Raw genomic sequence first — 15,844 nt, forward strand, 5'->3', positions numbered from 1 at the left:
ATATTTGATGGTGTATTGTTGATGGAGCTCTGTAATCCTGCAATGACATTAAAACATTATGGCTTATGTTGTTTTGTGTTTCAACAGGCTGCACTCAATTAGTCACTAAGATCACTGTCTACTCAGGCCAGTCTGTTCTCCTGCCCTGCTCCTGTAGTAAAACCCAGGCTAAACATCCCAGCTTCACATGGATTAAACTCAGAGGTCAACAGACACCTGAGATAATATCACCCCGGAGTGATCTGTACAGTGGCAGAGTGGAGATATTTAATAACAACTCTCCTGGGAACCTCTCTGTCCTCCTCTCACACGTCACCGAGGACGATCAGGGGTGGTACAGGTGCAAAATCAGCCGTGAAAAATACAGCGACGTCGAACTCACTGTTGAAGGTAAGAGATGCAGCTAATATCAAGCTTACATCGCTGTGTATATAGAAAGTAAAACAGGAAATACACTTAAATAAAACTATCTATACACAATTAATCATATGGCCCATCTTAAAATATATCAGCCATTTCAAGGAATAAGACAGGGAGCAGTAGTATTTTTTATAATGTTTGTTATGTATTGTTTGTAATGTTTGTTGTAATTGTTTGTTAAGTGTTTATGGTAGTAGTTGTAGAGATCTATGATTTTCTGTAATCAGAAAAAGAAGTATCCAATAACACATTGCTTTGTGTTTCAACAGGCTGCACTCTGTCAGAACCTCGATCAAGGGTGGTCAATGCATCCCCAGGCCAGTCTGTTCTCCTGCCCTGCTCCTGTAGTAAAACTCAGGCTAAACCTCCCAGCTTCACATGGACTAAACTCAGAGGTCAACAGACACCTGAGATAATACCAACCCAGAGTGATCTCTACAGAGGCAGAGTGGAGATATTTAATAACATCTCTCCTGGGAACCTCTCTGTCCTCCTCTCACACGTCACCGAGGACGATCAGGGGTGGTACAGGTGCAAAATCAGCCGTGAAAAATACAGCGACGTCGAACTCACTGTTGAAGGTAAGAGATGCAGCTAATATCAAGCTTACATCGCTGTGTATACAGAAAGTAAAACAGGAAACTTAAAATGCAAAAATGGATACAAAATGAATGATATGGTTAGGTGTGTATGGTAGTAGTTGTAGAGATCTACCATTTTCTGTAATTAGAAAAATATGTGTCCAATAACGCTGTCGTTGGCTGGCCATCGCTTCATACTTGTCGCCAAACCCACTGGCTCCAGGTCATCTACAAGTCTCTGCTAGGTAAAGCCCCGCCTTATCTCAGCTCACTGATCACCATAGCAGCACCCCCATAGGTATATCTCACTGGTCGCCCAGGCTAAACATCCCAGCTTCACATGGACTAAACTCAGAGGTCAACAGACACCTGAGATAATACCAACCCAGAGTGATCTGTACAGAGGCAGAGTGGAGATATTTAATAGCAACTCTCCTGGGAACCTCTCTGTCCTCCTCTCACACGTCACAGAGGACGATCAGGGGTGGTACAGTTGTGGAATCAGTGAGACTCAAATGACAGACGTCAAAATTGATATTCAAAGAAAGACAGACAATTCTAATTAATCACTTCAATCTTTTTGAACATCATTATTGATATTATCTACTCACTTTGGAAATCATCTGTAGATATTGTAACAGCATACCGTAGATATTGTAACAGCATACTGTGATTTTGTAACAGCATACTGTGATATTGTAACAGCACACTGTGATATTGCAACAGCATACTGTGATATTGCAACAGCATACTGTAGATATTGTAACAGCATACTGTAAATATTGTAACAGCATACTGTGATATTGTAACAGCGTACTGTAAATATTGTAACAGCATACTGTGACATTGTAACAGCATACTGTGATATTGTAACAGCATACTGTGATATTGTAACAGCGTACTGTAGATATTGTAACAGCATACTGTAAATATTATAACAGCATACTGTGATATTGTAACAGCATACTGTGATATTGTAACAGCATACTGTGATATTGTAACAGCATACTGTAAATATTGTAACAGCATACTGTAAATATTGTAACAGCATACTGTGACATTGTAACAGCATACTGTGATTTTGTAACAGCATACTGTGATATTGTAACAGCATACTGTAGATATTGTAACAGCATACTGTAAATATTGTAACAGCATACTGTGATATTGTAACAGCGTACTGTAGATATTGTAACAGCATACTGTAAATATTACAACAGCATACTGTAGATATTGTAACAGTGTACTGTACATATTGTAACAGCATACTGTAAATATTGTAACAGCATACCGTAGATATTGTAACAGCATACTGTGATATTGTAACAGCATACTGTAAATATTGTAACAGCATACTGTGATATTGTAACAGCATACTGTGATATTGTAACAGCATACTGTAGATATTGTAACAGCATACTGTAGATATTGTAACAGCATACTGTAGATATTGTAACAGCATACTGTGATATTGTAACAGCATACTGTGATATTGTAACAGCGAACTGTAGATATTGTAACAGCATACTGTGATATTGTAACAGCATACTGTAGATATTGTAACAGCATACTGTAAATATTGTAACAGCATACTGTAGATATTGTAACAGCATACTGTAGATATTGTAACAGCATACTGTAAATATTGTAACAGCATACTGTGATATTGTAACAGCATACCGTAGATATTGTAACAGCATACTGTAGATATTGTAACAGCATACTGTGATATTGTAACAGCATACTGTAAATATTGTAACAGCATACTGTGATATTTTAACAGCATACCATAGATATTGTAACAGCATACCGTAGATATTGTAACAGCGTACTGTAGATATTGTAACAACATACTGTGATATTGTAACAGCATACTGTAGATATTGTAACAGCATACCGTAGATATTGTAACAGCGTACTGTAGATATTGTAACAACATACTGTGATATTGTAACAGCATACTGTAGATATTGTAACAACATACTGTGATATTGTTACAGCATACTGTAAATATTGTAACAGCATACTGTAAATATTGTAACAGCATACTGTGATATTGTAACAGCATACTGTGATATTGTAACAGCATACTGTGATATTGTAACAGCATACTGTAAATATTGTAACAGCATACTGTAAATATTGTAACAGCATACTGTGACATTGTAACAGCATACTGTGATTTTGTAACAGCATACTGTGATATTGTAACAGCATACTGTAGATATTGTAACAGCATACTGTAAATATTGTAACAGCATACTGTGATATTGTAACAGCGTACTGTAGATATTGTAACAGCATACTGTAAATATTACAACAGCATACTGTAGATATTGTAACAGTGTACTGTACATATTGTAACAGCATACTGTAAATATTGTAACAGCATACTGTAGATATTGTAACAGCATACTGTGATATTGTAACAGCATACTGTAAATATTGTAACAGCATACTGTGATATTGTAACAGCATACTGTGATATTGTAACAGCATACTGTAGATATTGTAACAGCATACTGTAGATATTGTAACAGCATACTGTAGATATTGTAACAGCATACTGTGATATTGTAACAGCATACTGTGATATTGTAACAGCGAACTGTAGATATTGTAACAGCATACTGTGATATTGTAACAGCATACTGTAGATATTGTAACAGCATACTGTAAATATTGTAACAGCATACTGTAGATATTGTAACAGCATACTGTAGATATTGTAACAGCATACTGTAAATATTGTAACAGCATACTGTGATATTGTAACAGCATACCGTAGATATTGTAACAGCATACTGTAGATATTGTAACAGCATACTGTGATATTGTAACAGCATACTGTAAATATTGTAACAGCATACTGTGATATTTTAACAGCATACCATAGATATTGTAACAGCATACCGTAGATATTGTAACAGCGTACTGTAGATATTGTAACAACATACTGTGATATTGTAACAGCATACTGTAGATATTGTAACAGCATACCGTAGATATTGTAACAGCGTACTGTAGATATTGTAACAACATACTGTGATATTGTAACAGCATACTGTAGATATTGTAACAACATACTGTGATATTGTTACAGCATACTGTAAATATTGTAACAGCATACTGTAAATATTGTAACAGCGTACTGTAAATATTGTAACATCATACTGTAGATTTTGTCACAGCATACTGTAGATATTGTAACATCATACTGTAAATATTGTAACAGCATACTGTGATATTGTAACAGCATACTGTAGAAATTGTAACAGCATACTGTAAATATTGTAACAGCATACGGTAGATATTGTAACAGCATGCTGTAGATATTGTAACAGCATACTGTAAATATTGTAACAGCATACTGTAAATATTGTAACAACATACTGTAGCTACTGTAACAGCATACTGTATATATTGTAACAGCATACTGTAAATATTGTAACAGCATACTGTAGATATTGTAACAGCATACTGTAGAAATTGTAACAGCATACTGTAGATATTGTAACAGCATACTGTAGATATTGTAACAGCATCCTGTAAATATTGCAACAGCATACGGTAGATATTGTAACAGCATACTGTAAATATTGCAACAGCATACGGTAGATATTGTAACATCATACTGTAGATATTGTAACAGCATACTGTAAATATTGTAACATCATACTGTAGATATTGTAACAGCATCCTGTAAATATTGCAACAGCATACGGTAGATATTGTAACATCAGATTGTAGATATTGTAACAGCATCCTGTAAATATTGCAACAGCATACGGTAGAAATTGTAACAGCATACTGTAAATATTGCAACAGCATCCTGTAAGTATTGCAACAGCATACTTTAGATATTGCAACAGCATCCTGTAAATATTGCAACAGCATCCTGTAGATATTGTAACATCATACTGTAAATATTGCAACAGCATACGGTAGATATTGTAACAGCAAAAATGTAAAACTAAAAAAACTCTAGATATTGTAACATCATACTGTAAAACGAGGGCCCTTCCAGGCCAACAGCACTGCAGTATGTAGATTACCCGACCTGACAGACAGATATAATAATATAGTTTTGTAATGTGCCTTTGCTCTGGCTAATGTTCCTCTTGTCTGTTAGGGAAATACCAACGCCTCACAACCACTACCACCAAACATCCACCATTAACTCAATCAAATGGACTAGACATTACAACACCTAAAGGTCAGTGAATGTTTGTCATGAAATTCTTCTCCATAAAAATAATATTAAAATGAAATCATTTAAATGTATGTTTCTGTTTATATAACCCATATTCCCATCAAAGGGCCAGTACATTTACAGAACTTTGAACAAAAATCAGCTGACCCCATAATCTCTTGTATTGGACTGTACTGCAAGAGTTCTCTTTTGCAAACAGCCAAACTATCTGTTACACTGTAGATTGACAGAACACTGTCATGTCCTTTAGGGGCAGACACAGTGGGGACTTCAGAAGAAGATCCATCTGCTTCCCCTCAACAATACAATACAATACAATACACCTTACTGGCTGTTCTACCAGTCATACTGATCATCACTGGAGTGTCTTGGTACATATACAAGAGAAACAAAGGTACAGTATGTATTAATTGCAACCACTCAGAAAAGCAATGACTTCAGTCGAATGTGGAAATGATTTGTGGAAATGATTTGTTCTGTTTTTAATCCCCAGGAAAGAAAAACACAGGAGAGAAAAGTAGTGGGAGCAAAACAGAAGGAGAGAAAAAGGTAAATAAATCATTTAAAAGCTCTATCACATTTAGAGTGATGGGAAAGAAGATAGATAGAACAATCAATCAATCAAATGTATTTATAAAGCCCTTCTTACATCAGCTGATGTCACAAAGTGCTGTACAGAAACCCAGCCTAAAACCACAAACAGCAAGCAATGCAGGTGTAGAAGCACGTTGGCTAGGAAAAACTCACTAGCAAGGCCAGAACCTAGGAAGAAACCTAGAGAGGAACCAGGCTATGAGGGGTGGCCAGTTCTCTTAAGGCTGTGCCAGGTGGAGATTATAACAGAACATGGCCAAGATGTTCAAATGTTCATAAATGACCAGCATGGTCAAATAATAATACTCACAGTGGATGTCGAGGGTGCAACAGGTCAGCACCTCAGGAATAAATGTCAGTTGTCTTTTCATAGCGGATCATTCAGAGTATCTCTACCGCTCCTGTCTCTAGAGAGTTGAAAACAGTAGGTCTGGGACAGGTAGCACGTCCGGTGAACAGGTCAGGGTTCCATAGCCGCAGGCAGAACAGTTGAAACTGGAGCAACAGCACGGCCAGATAGACTGGGGACAGCAAGTAGTCATCACGCCAGGTAGTCCTGAGGCATGGTCCTATGGCTCAGGTCCTCCGAGAGAGAGAAAGAAAGAAAGAGTTAGAGAGAACATACTTAAATTCACACCAGATAAGACAGGAGAAATACTCCAGATATAACAGACTGACCCTAGCCCCCCGACACATAAACTAATGCAGCATAAATACTGGAGGCTGAGACAGGAGTGGTCGGGAGACACTGTGGCCCCATGACGATAACCCCTGACAGGGCCAAACAGGCAGGATATAATCCCACCCACTTTGCCAGAGCACAGACCCCACACCACTAGAGGGATATCTTCAACCACCAACTTACCATCCTGAGTGGTGCCAACCCAAACAGGAAGACCACGTCAGCGACTCAACCCACTCAGGTGACGCACCCCTCCTAGGGACGGCATGGAAGAGCACCAGTAAGCCAGTGACTCAGCCCCTGTAATAGGGTTAGAGGCAGAGAATCCCAGTGGAAAGAGGGGAACCAGCCAGGCAGAGACAGCAAGACAGTTCATTGCTCCAGAGCCTTTCAGTTCACCTTCACACTCCTGGGCCAGACTACACTCAATCATATAACCTACTGAAGAGATGAGTCTTCAGTAAAAAACGGGGCTCTATAGGAGAAAGCCCTGCCTCTAGCTATTTTCTTAAAAATTCTAGGTACAGTCAGGAGGCACGGCGTCTTGTGACCATAGCGTATGTGTAGGTATGTACGGCAGGACCAAATCGGAAAGATAGGTAGGAGCTAGCCCATGTAATGCTTTGTAGGTTAGCAGTAAAACCTTGAAATCAGCCCTTGCTTTAACAGGAAGCCAGTGTAGAGAGGCTAGCACTGGAGTAATATGATCACATTTTTTGGTTCTAGTTAGTAGTCTAACCTAGAAGTGACAAAACCATGGATTAATTTTTCTGCATGAAGTTTCTGATTTTTGCAAGTAGATCTTTCCTTGAAACAGTCTTGATATATTCGTCAAAAAAGAGATCAGGGTCCAGAGTAACGCCAAGATCCTTCAGTTTTAATTGAGACGACTGTACAACCATCAAGATTAATGGTCAGATTCATCAGAAGATCTCTTTGTTTCTTGGGACCTAGAACAAGCATCTCTGTTTTGTCCGAGTTTAAAAGTACAAAATTTGCAGCTAACCACTTACTTATATCTGAAACACAGGCTTCCAGGGAGGGCAATTTTGGGGCTTCACCATGTTTCATTGAAATGTACAGCTGTGTGTCATCCGCATAGCAGTGAAAGTTAACATTATGTTTCTGAATGACCTCCCCAAGAGGTAAAATATATAGTGAAAACAATAGTGGTCCTAAAAGGGAACCTTGAGGAACACCGAAATTTACAGTTGATTTGTCAGAGGACAAACCATCCACAGAGACAAACTAATATCTTTCCGACAGATAAGCTCTAAACCAGGCCAGAACTTGTCCGTGTAGACCAATTTGGGTTTCCAATCCCTCCAGAAGAATGTGGTGATCGATGGTATCAAAAGCAGCACTAAGGTCTAGGAGCACGAGGACAGATGCAGAGCCTCGGTCTGACGCCATTAAAAGGTCATTTACCACCTTCACAAGTTCAGTCTCAGTGCTATGATGGGGTCTAAAACCAGACTAAAGCGTTTCGTATACATTGTTTGTCTTCAGGAAGGCAGTAACAGCGCAACAGCCTTTTCAAAATCGTTTGAGAGGAATGGGAGATTCGATATAGGCCGATAGTTCTTTATATTTTCTGGGTCAAGGTTCGGCTTTTTCAAGAGAGGCTTTATTAGTGCCACTTTTCACATCCCTCTTATCATTGTGGTATTATACGGTTAATGGGACAAGGTTACTGTAGGTGTGTCTTATTTTCTATCTCCTGGGATGATTCCTCTGCAATGTGTTCCACGATTGCAGACAGAAACACTGGTTTAAGCGACAAGACAACAATACCGCTCAGTGCACCAGTAAGAGACAGTGTGTTTGTATGTGTCTTAAAGACTGTTACTGGATCAAGTCATGTCAAATTCAGTGGCCAAATTAGGGTCTCAAGAAAGATAACGTCTCGATCATTGTGCACTTTCTGTGCTGTGGAAGTCACTGTTTTGTCTCAAACAGGAGGCTGCTGAGAGGAAGACGGCTCATAATAACAGCTTGAATGAAGTGAATGGAATGGCATCAAACACATAGAAAACGGGTGTGATACCATTTCATTGATTCCATTCCAGCCATTACTATGAACCCATCCTCCCCAATTAAGGTGCCACCAGCCGCCTGTGGTGTCTCATTGTATCTCTCCTCTCTAGGATGATCCCTCTGTAATGTATGATACAGCTCAAGAACCCAGAAACAACAACCAAGAGGAGACACCAACACCCCTCAGTGCTCCAGTAAGAGAAGTACTGTGTGTGTGTGTGTGTGTGTGTGTGTGTGTGTGTGTGTGTGTGTGTGTGTGTGTGTGTGTGTGTGTGTGTGTGTGTGTGTGTGTGTGTGTGTGTGTGTGTGTGTGTGTGTGTGTGTGTGTGTGTGTGTGTGTGTGTGCGTGTGTGTGTGTGTGTGAGAGAGAGAGAGAGAGAGAGAGAGAGAGAGAGAGAGAGAGAGAGAGAGTGAGAGAGAGAGAGTGTGTGTTTGTTAGTATAAACATTATCTATAGTGTAAATGAGTGTAAATCTGTGCATCCCTAGATGTCAGCAGCAGTGCCTGTGTCTCTTACTGTCCCTCTCTACAGGAGGATCCCTCAGTGACATACTCCACCATCGTCTACATGAAAGGAAAAAGGAACACAGCAGTGAGTCTGGAGAGCGGTGGAAAAACAGAGTATGCCACTATCAAGACAGGCACGTTCTCCTAGAGCCACTGTACTGTATGACCTACTGCCATCTCACAGCCTTTTCCTGCAGAGTGATCTCATATTGGGCCCAGTATCAAGAGGTTTGATCTGGCACACATGACTATAAATATATTTCACTCTGTACTAAGACATGTTAAGTGGTTATCACAGGAAATCAGATGTTAACCTACAACCAAAATAATAAAGTCTCAGAGATATAGGCGAGATGATTGGTGAAGCAATAAGATACCATTTTATTTTTGTGTAGCTGAGACAACCAAAGCACCTTATATGGCTTAAAGTTCAGCTAGTTCTCTTTTTATATCGTTGTTGTGCATTTATTTTTAAATATGTGAACTTTTTGAAATAGACACGGATGCTTTCAGACATGTTTGAGAAAAAGGAAAATGTGGTTTGATGTGTCAAAGCAAAAAAACACAGATTTCACAATCAGTTTTGCAAGAGGTTGCTTGGGTGGCTATCATCCATCTTAATTGTGTAAGGGGTGCGTGACTGGCTGCAGGAAAGTCAGGCGCAGGAGAGCAGAACTGGGTAAAACCCGAGGCAGTTTAATATGAAGAAAAAACAACGGCACCCAGAACAACAAAATCTGGGTACAAAATAACCCGTGGCGAACCAGTCAGAGTGCACAAACACTTTACAATAAACAATTTCACACACAGACATGGGGGGAACAGAGGGTTATATACACGACAAGTAATGAGGGAATGTAAACCAGGTGTGTGGAAAAACAAGACAAAACAAATGGAAAATGAAAGGTGGATCGGCGATGGCTAGAAGACCGGTGACGTCGACCGCCGAACGCCGCCCGAACAAGGTGAGGAACCGACTTCGGCGGAAGTCGTGACAATGTATATACTGTACTTCTTATTGTTCTGCCAAGAAGCTGGTACATGCTGAGCATTTCATCATTCTCGAAGTTGACAGAAAAAATGTAAAGGATACAAATGTTTTTAAATGTCAGAATTTGTCATAGAAAACAACCTCTACCTAATGTCAGAATTTTGTCACAGACAGCAATCTTTGTGAAAACAACCTCAAACTTTTGTCAAATCCTGTTAGTTAGCTACAGTACTTCCTCTTTTGTGTAATGGACAAATCACACATTGTGGTCTTACTGAACAGGGAAAGCAGTCTAACAATGTCATCAACTGAAGCATTCACTTTTGAAGTGCACAACTAACAGGGAATTATATGTTTTAGTGTGTCGTTTTCTTCGTCATTTGCCAAAGTCAGGTTTTCCAATCATGACTGTAAATACACTGAACGAAAATATATACGCAACATCTAAAGTGTTGATCTTACAGTCTGTTTCATGAGCTGAAATAAAATATCACAGAAATGTTCCATACGCACAAAAAGCTTATTTCTCTCCCAGGCCCACCCATGGCTGTACCCCTGCCCAGTCATGTGAAATCCATAGATTAGGGCCAAGGTGCTGGACAAAAGGCCATTTTAAAACCCTTCTCCTGCCATGTCTACAGACATCCCCAAACAAACAAAAACGCAGTGGTGGAAAAACTACTCAATTGTCATACTTGAGTAAAAGTAAAGATGCCTTAATAGAAAATGACTCAAGTAAAAGTGAAAGTCACCCAGTAAAATACTACTTGAGTAAAACTCAAAGTGTAAGGTTTTAAACATACTTAAGTGTTAAAAGTAAATGTAATTGCTAATATATACTTAGTAATCAAAGTAAAAGTATAAAGAACTTAAAATTCCTTATATTAAGCAAACCAGACGGCATAATTGTATTACCTTATGGATAGCCAGGGGCACACCCAACACTCAGACATAACTTACAACAAAGTGTCTGTGTTTAGTGAGTCCTCCAGATCAGACGCAGTAGAGATGACCAGGGATGTTCTCTTGATAAGTGCGTGAATTGGACCATTTTCATGTCCTGCTCAGCATTCAAAATGTAACAAGTCGTTTTGGGTATCAGGATAAATGTATGGAGTAAAAAGTACAGTATTTTCTTTAGGAATGTAGAGAAGTAAAAGATGTCCAAAATATCAATAGTAAAGTGAAGTACATATACCCCAAAAACCGACTTAGGTAGTATTTTAAAGTATTTTTACTTAAGTACTTTACACCACTGTAAAAACGGCTCTCGGGGAATGAGTGCACAACTGGTAAATAGTCGCTTATAGATATGTCAGTCAGTCAGGTGGCTAGCTCTATTACAGTAACGTTGGGCTCTGGTTATTACTTAGCCAACTAGAGGGATGAAGTTAGAAGCTAACATTAAAACAGAGCATTCCTCAGCAGGAGAAACTATTGGCTACTAAATTCTCACAATAACTTTGCATTACAGTGAGTAGGACAGACAGTGATGTGGTGCGATGAGCGGTGAGGCGGAGGCAGGCTGCAATGTATGCAGGAGGGAGCAGGAGATAAGGAGCGATAGAGAGAGAGAGAGGGAGGAAGCAAACAGAGAGAGAGTTTAGTACAGTGGTCCCAAACTAGGCGTTGGGGCCCCACGTGGGATCCCCAGAGACAATCTGTAATCATCTTTAAAACAAGTTAGGATTCATTTTAATTTTTTACACTGTATGTTTCAATGTGAACATCTGGACATGGCCTATCTTCCCTATAGGTGTAACAATTGTCCTCTTCTTCTGACGAGGAGTAAGAGATGTCGGACCAATGTGCAGCGTGGTAAGTGTCCATTTTAATATATAAAACTGAACACTACAAAAATACAAAATAACAACATGAATGAACAAACGAAAATCAAAACAGTCCCTCCCGTATGGTACAAACACAGACACAGGAAACAATCACCCACAACTCAAAAGTGAAACCAGGCTACCTAAGTATGGTTCTCAATCAGGGACAACAATTGACAGCTGCCTCTGATTGAGAACCATACCAGGCCAAACACAGAAATCCCAAAACATAGAAAAAGGAACATAGACAACCCACCCAAATCACGCCCTGACCATACTAAAACAAAGACATAACAGAACTAAGGTCAGAACGTGTCAATAGGCCTACATTAAAACACAATCAAAAGACAAACAATACATAATAAAATGTACTATGTTTATGTCTGTGGTTGTTTGTCTTATCCATGACCCACCTTTTTTTACCACTACACCACTGATATTAATACAGAATCATAGATTGTAATAACTCATGTGAATGTGATAATACTAATAATAATAATAATCTGTGTGCTACATTGATGTCTGTTTGTGCAGAGCTTAATTAATGCTTAGGAATAAAAATGGGAATGTTATGTCATTTGAGAAAAGAGATACAGTGCATTCGGAAAGTATTCAGACCCCTTGACTTTTTCCACATTTTGTTACGGTACAGCCTAAAATGGATTAAATTAACAAAAATCCTCATCTACACACAATACCCCATAATGACAAAGAAAAAACATTTTTATGCACATTTATAAAAAATAAAAAACAGAAATACCTTATTTACATAAGTATTCAGACCCTTTGCTATAAGACTTTGAGCTCAGGTGCATCCTGTTTCCATTGATCATCCCTGAGATATTTCTAGAACTTGATTGTAGTCCACCTGAGGTATATTAAATTGATTGGACATAATTTAGAAAGGCACACACCTGTCTATATAAGGCCCCACAGTTCCCACAAGGTCTGACAGTGCATGTCATAAACCAAGCAATGAGGTCAAAGGAATTGGCCGTAGAACTCCGAGACAGGATTGTGTCGAGGCACAGATCTGGGGAAGGGTACCAAAACATGTCTGCATCATTGAAGTGTCCCAAGAACACAGTGGCCTCCATCCTTCTTGAATAGAAGAAGTTTGCAACCATCAAGACTATTCCTAGAGCTGGCCACCTGGCCAAATTGAGCAATCGGGGGAGGAGGGCCTTGGTCAGGGAGGTGATCAAGAACCGGATGGTCACTGTGGCAGAGCTCCAGAGTTCCTCTAGATGGGAGAACCTTCCAGAAAGACAACCATCTCTGCAGCATTCCACCAATCAGGCCTTTATGGTAGAGTGGCTACTCCTGTCACGGCCGTTGTCGGAATGAGATCAAAGTGCAGCGAGGTGAGCGTACATATTCCTTTTAGTTATAGAAATGTAGCCAACAAAACAAGGAAACGACCGTGAAGCTTAACTTCGGCTATAATGCCTCTAACAAAGTCAACTACCCACAAATACAACAGGGAAAAAAGGCTGCCTAAGTATGATTCCCAATCAGAGACAACGATAGACAGCTGTTCCTGATGGAGAACCATACCCGGCCAAAACACAGAAGCACAAAAACCTAGAAAATAGAACATAGAATGCCCACCCAAATCACACCCTGACCAAACCAAAATAGAGACATAAAAAGCTCTCTAAGGTCAGGGCGTGACAACTCCTCCGGAAAAGGCACATGATAGCCTGCTTGGAGTTTGCCAAAAGGCACCAAAAGACTGTAAAACCATGAGAAATAATATTCTCTGGTCTGATGAAACCAAGATTGAAACCTTTGAACTGAATGCCAATTGTCACATCTAGAGGAAACCTGGCACCATCCCTACGGTAAAGCATGGTGGTGGCAGCATCATGTTGTGGTGAGGTTTTTCACCAGGAAGGGACTGGGAAACTAGTCAGGATCGAGGGAAAGATGAACAGAGCAAAGTACAGAGAGATGCTTGATGAAAACCTGCTCCAGAACACTCAGGACCTCAGACTGGGACGAAGGTTCACCTTCCAACAAGACAATGACGCTAAGCACACAGCCAAGACAACACAGAATGTCCTTTAGTGGCCCAGCCAGAGCCCAGACTTGAACCCGATTGGACATCTCTAGAGGGACCTGAAAAAATCTGTGCAGCAACGCTCCCCACCCCCGTGACAGAGTTTGAGAGGATCTGCAGAGAAGAATGGAAGAAACTCCCCAAATACCAGTGTGCCAAGCTTGTAATGTCATACCCAAAAAGACTTGAGGCTGTAATTGCTGCCAAAGGTGCTTCAACAAAGTACTGAGTAAAGGGTCTGAATACTTGTGTAAATGTGATATTTCTGTTTTACATTTTTTATAAATGAGCTAACATTTCTAAAAACCTGTTTTTGCTTTCACATTATGGGGTATTGTGTGTAGATGGATTAAAAACATGTTTTTAATAACCTAACAAAAAGTGGATAAAGTCCAGGGTTCTGAATACTTTCGGAAGGCACTATAGACCTACATGATACAACCATGCATAAAGCAAGATCAGCCCTGTTAGTTCTATTGGTTCAGAAAGCATGGTTTATTGAGTCATTATTAGTTTTACACTTAAGACCCCCTGCTGTTGTGCTGTAGAATTAGTCTCTTGCATAATAAATTCTATACATTAGTTTATACTGGGTTATGCGGACATTTCAGTTAACTGTAATTTTGTTAGTTAAGCTCCAACTTTCCATCCATCTTGTGCCAACATCTGTTCTTTTTAAGTCGTGGTTACAATATTTGTTTCTAAGTTATTGTCAGTTGGATATGCTCTCTGTAACGTTTTGTGTATCTTCCCTATCACATGAAACTGACAAGACTTTATACACACACTTTAGACACACTGAACTGACACTCACACAAAACCCACACACATTCACATGCACTACATACGCACACACACACACACATTTGCTGCTCCTACTCCGTTCTTAATTTTACTCGTATTATTATTATCTGTCCTGATGCCTAGTCACTTTACCCTGCCTTTATGTACATATCTACCTCAAATACCTTATTATTATCTATCCTGATGCCTAGTCACATTACCCTGCCTTCATGTACATGTCTACCTCAAATACCTTATTATTATCTATCCTGATGCCTAGTCACATTACCCTGCCTTTATGTACATATCTAACTCAAATACCTTATTATTATCTATCCTGATGCCTAGTCACATTACCCTGTCTTCATGTACATATCTACCTCAAATACCTTATTATTATCTATCCTGATGTCTAGTCACATTACCCTGTCTTCATGTATGTACATAAATACCTCGTACCTCTGCACATTGATCTGGTACTAGTACCCCTGTATATAGCTTCATTCTTGTATATTTTATTCCTTTTGTGTTACTATTTTAATCATATTTTTTTCACTCTGCATTGTTGGGAAAGGGTCGTGAGCAAGTAATTCATGGTAAAGTCAACACCCGTTGTCACGACTTCTGCCCGAAGTCGGTCCCTCTCCTTGTTCGGGCGGCGTTCGGTGGTCGACGTCACCGGCTTTCTAGCCATCGCTGATCCACTTTTCATTTTCCATTTGTTTTGTCTTTGTTTTCTACACACCTGGTTTCTATTCCCCAGTTGCATGTTCATTATTTAACCCTCTGTTTCCCCCATGATTGTGTGCGTGTTTTATATAAGGTTCAAGTCGTTACGTGTCGGCTGGTATTGTTTGCCGGGTTCGTTATTACGCCTGTTATTTATGAGTGACCGGTTATTTCACACACCTTTAGCATTTGTTTTAAACTGGTTAGTTTGTGGAATAAATGACCTTGTACACTCATCTCTGCTCTCCTGTGCCTGATTCCATGCACCAGTTACCCACAGCCTGACACCCGTTGTATTCAGAGCATGTGACTGTCACGACTCCCACCAAAGGTGGCTTCCCTGCCTGTTCGGGCGGTGCTCGGCGGTCATCGTCGCCGGTCTACTAGCCGCCACAGATCCCTTTTTCCTTTTCTGT

The 15,844-nt window shown here is 39.7% G+C and overlaps 1 protein-coding gene across 1 annotated transcript in view; it reads left to right on the forward strand.

Moving 5' to 3' along the window:
* Positions 1 to 10,533, forward strand: part of LOC110487069 (CXADR-like membrane protein) — an 11,249-nt gene extending 716 nt beyond the window's left edge. The window contains exons 2-8 of the mRNA XM_036939174.1: positions 88 to 390; positions 690 to 1,001; positions 5,134 to 5,217; positions 5,465 to 5,608; positions 5,708 to 5,763; positions 8,638 to 8,721; positions 9,060 to 10,533. Of these exons, the coding sequence (XP_036795069.1) occupies positions 88 to 390; positions 690 to 1,001; positions 5,134 to 5,217; positions 5,465 to 5,608; positions 5,708 to 5,763; positions 8,638 to 8,721; positions 9,060 to 9,182 (1,106 nt within the window). The 3' untranslated portion in view covers positions 9,183 to 10,533. The remainder of the gene's footprint in view (positions 1 to 87; positions 391 to 689; positions 1,002 to 5,133; positions 5,218 to 5,464; positions 5,609 to 5,707; positions 5,764 to 8,637; positions 8,722 to 9,059) is intronic.
* The last annotated feature ends 5,311 nt before the right edge of the window (positions 10,534 to 15,844 follow it).

Source organism: Oncorhynchus mykiss, chromosome 12 (assembly GCF_013265735.2).
Source record: "Oncorhynchus mykiss isolate Arlee chromosome 12, USDA_OmykA_1.1, whole genome shotgun sequence".
NCBI lineage: Eukaryota > Metazoa > Chordata > Actinopteri > Salmoniformes > Salmonidae > Oncorhynchus > Oncorhynchus mykiss.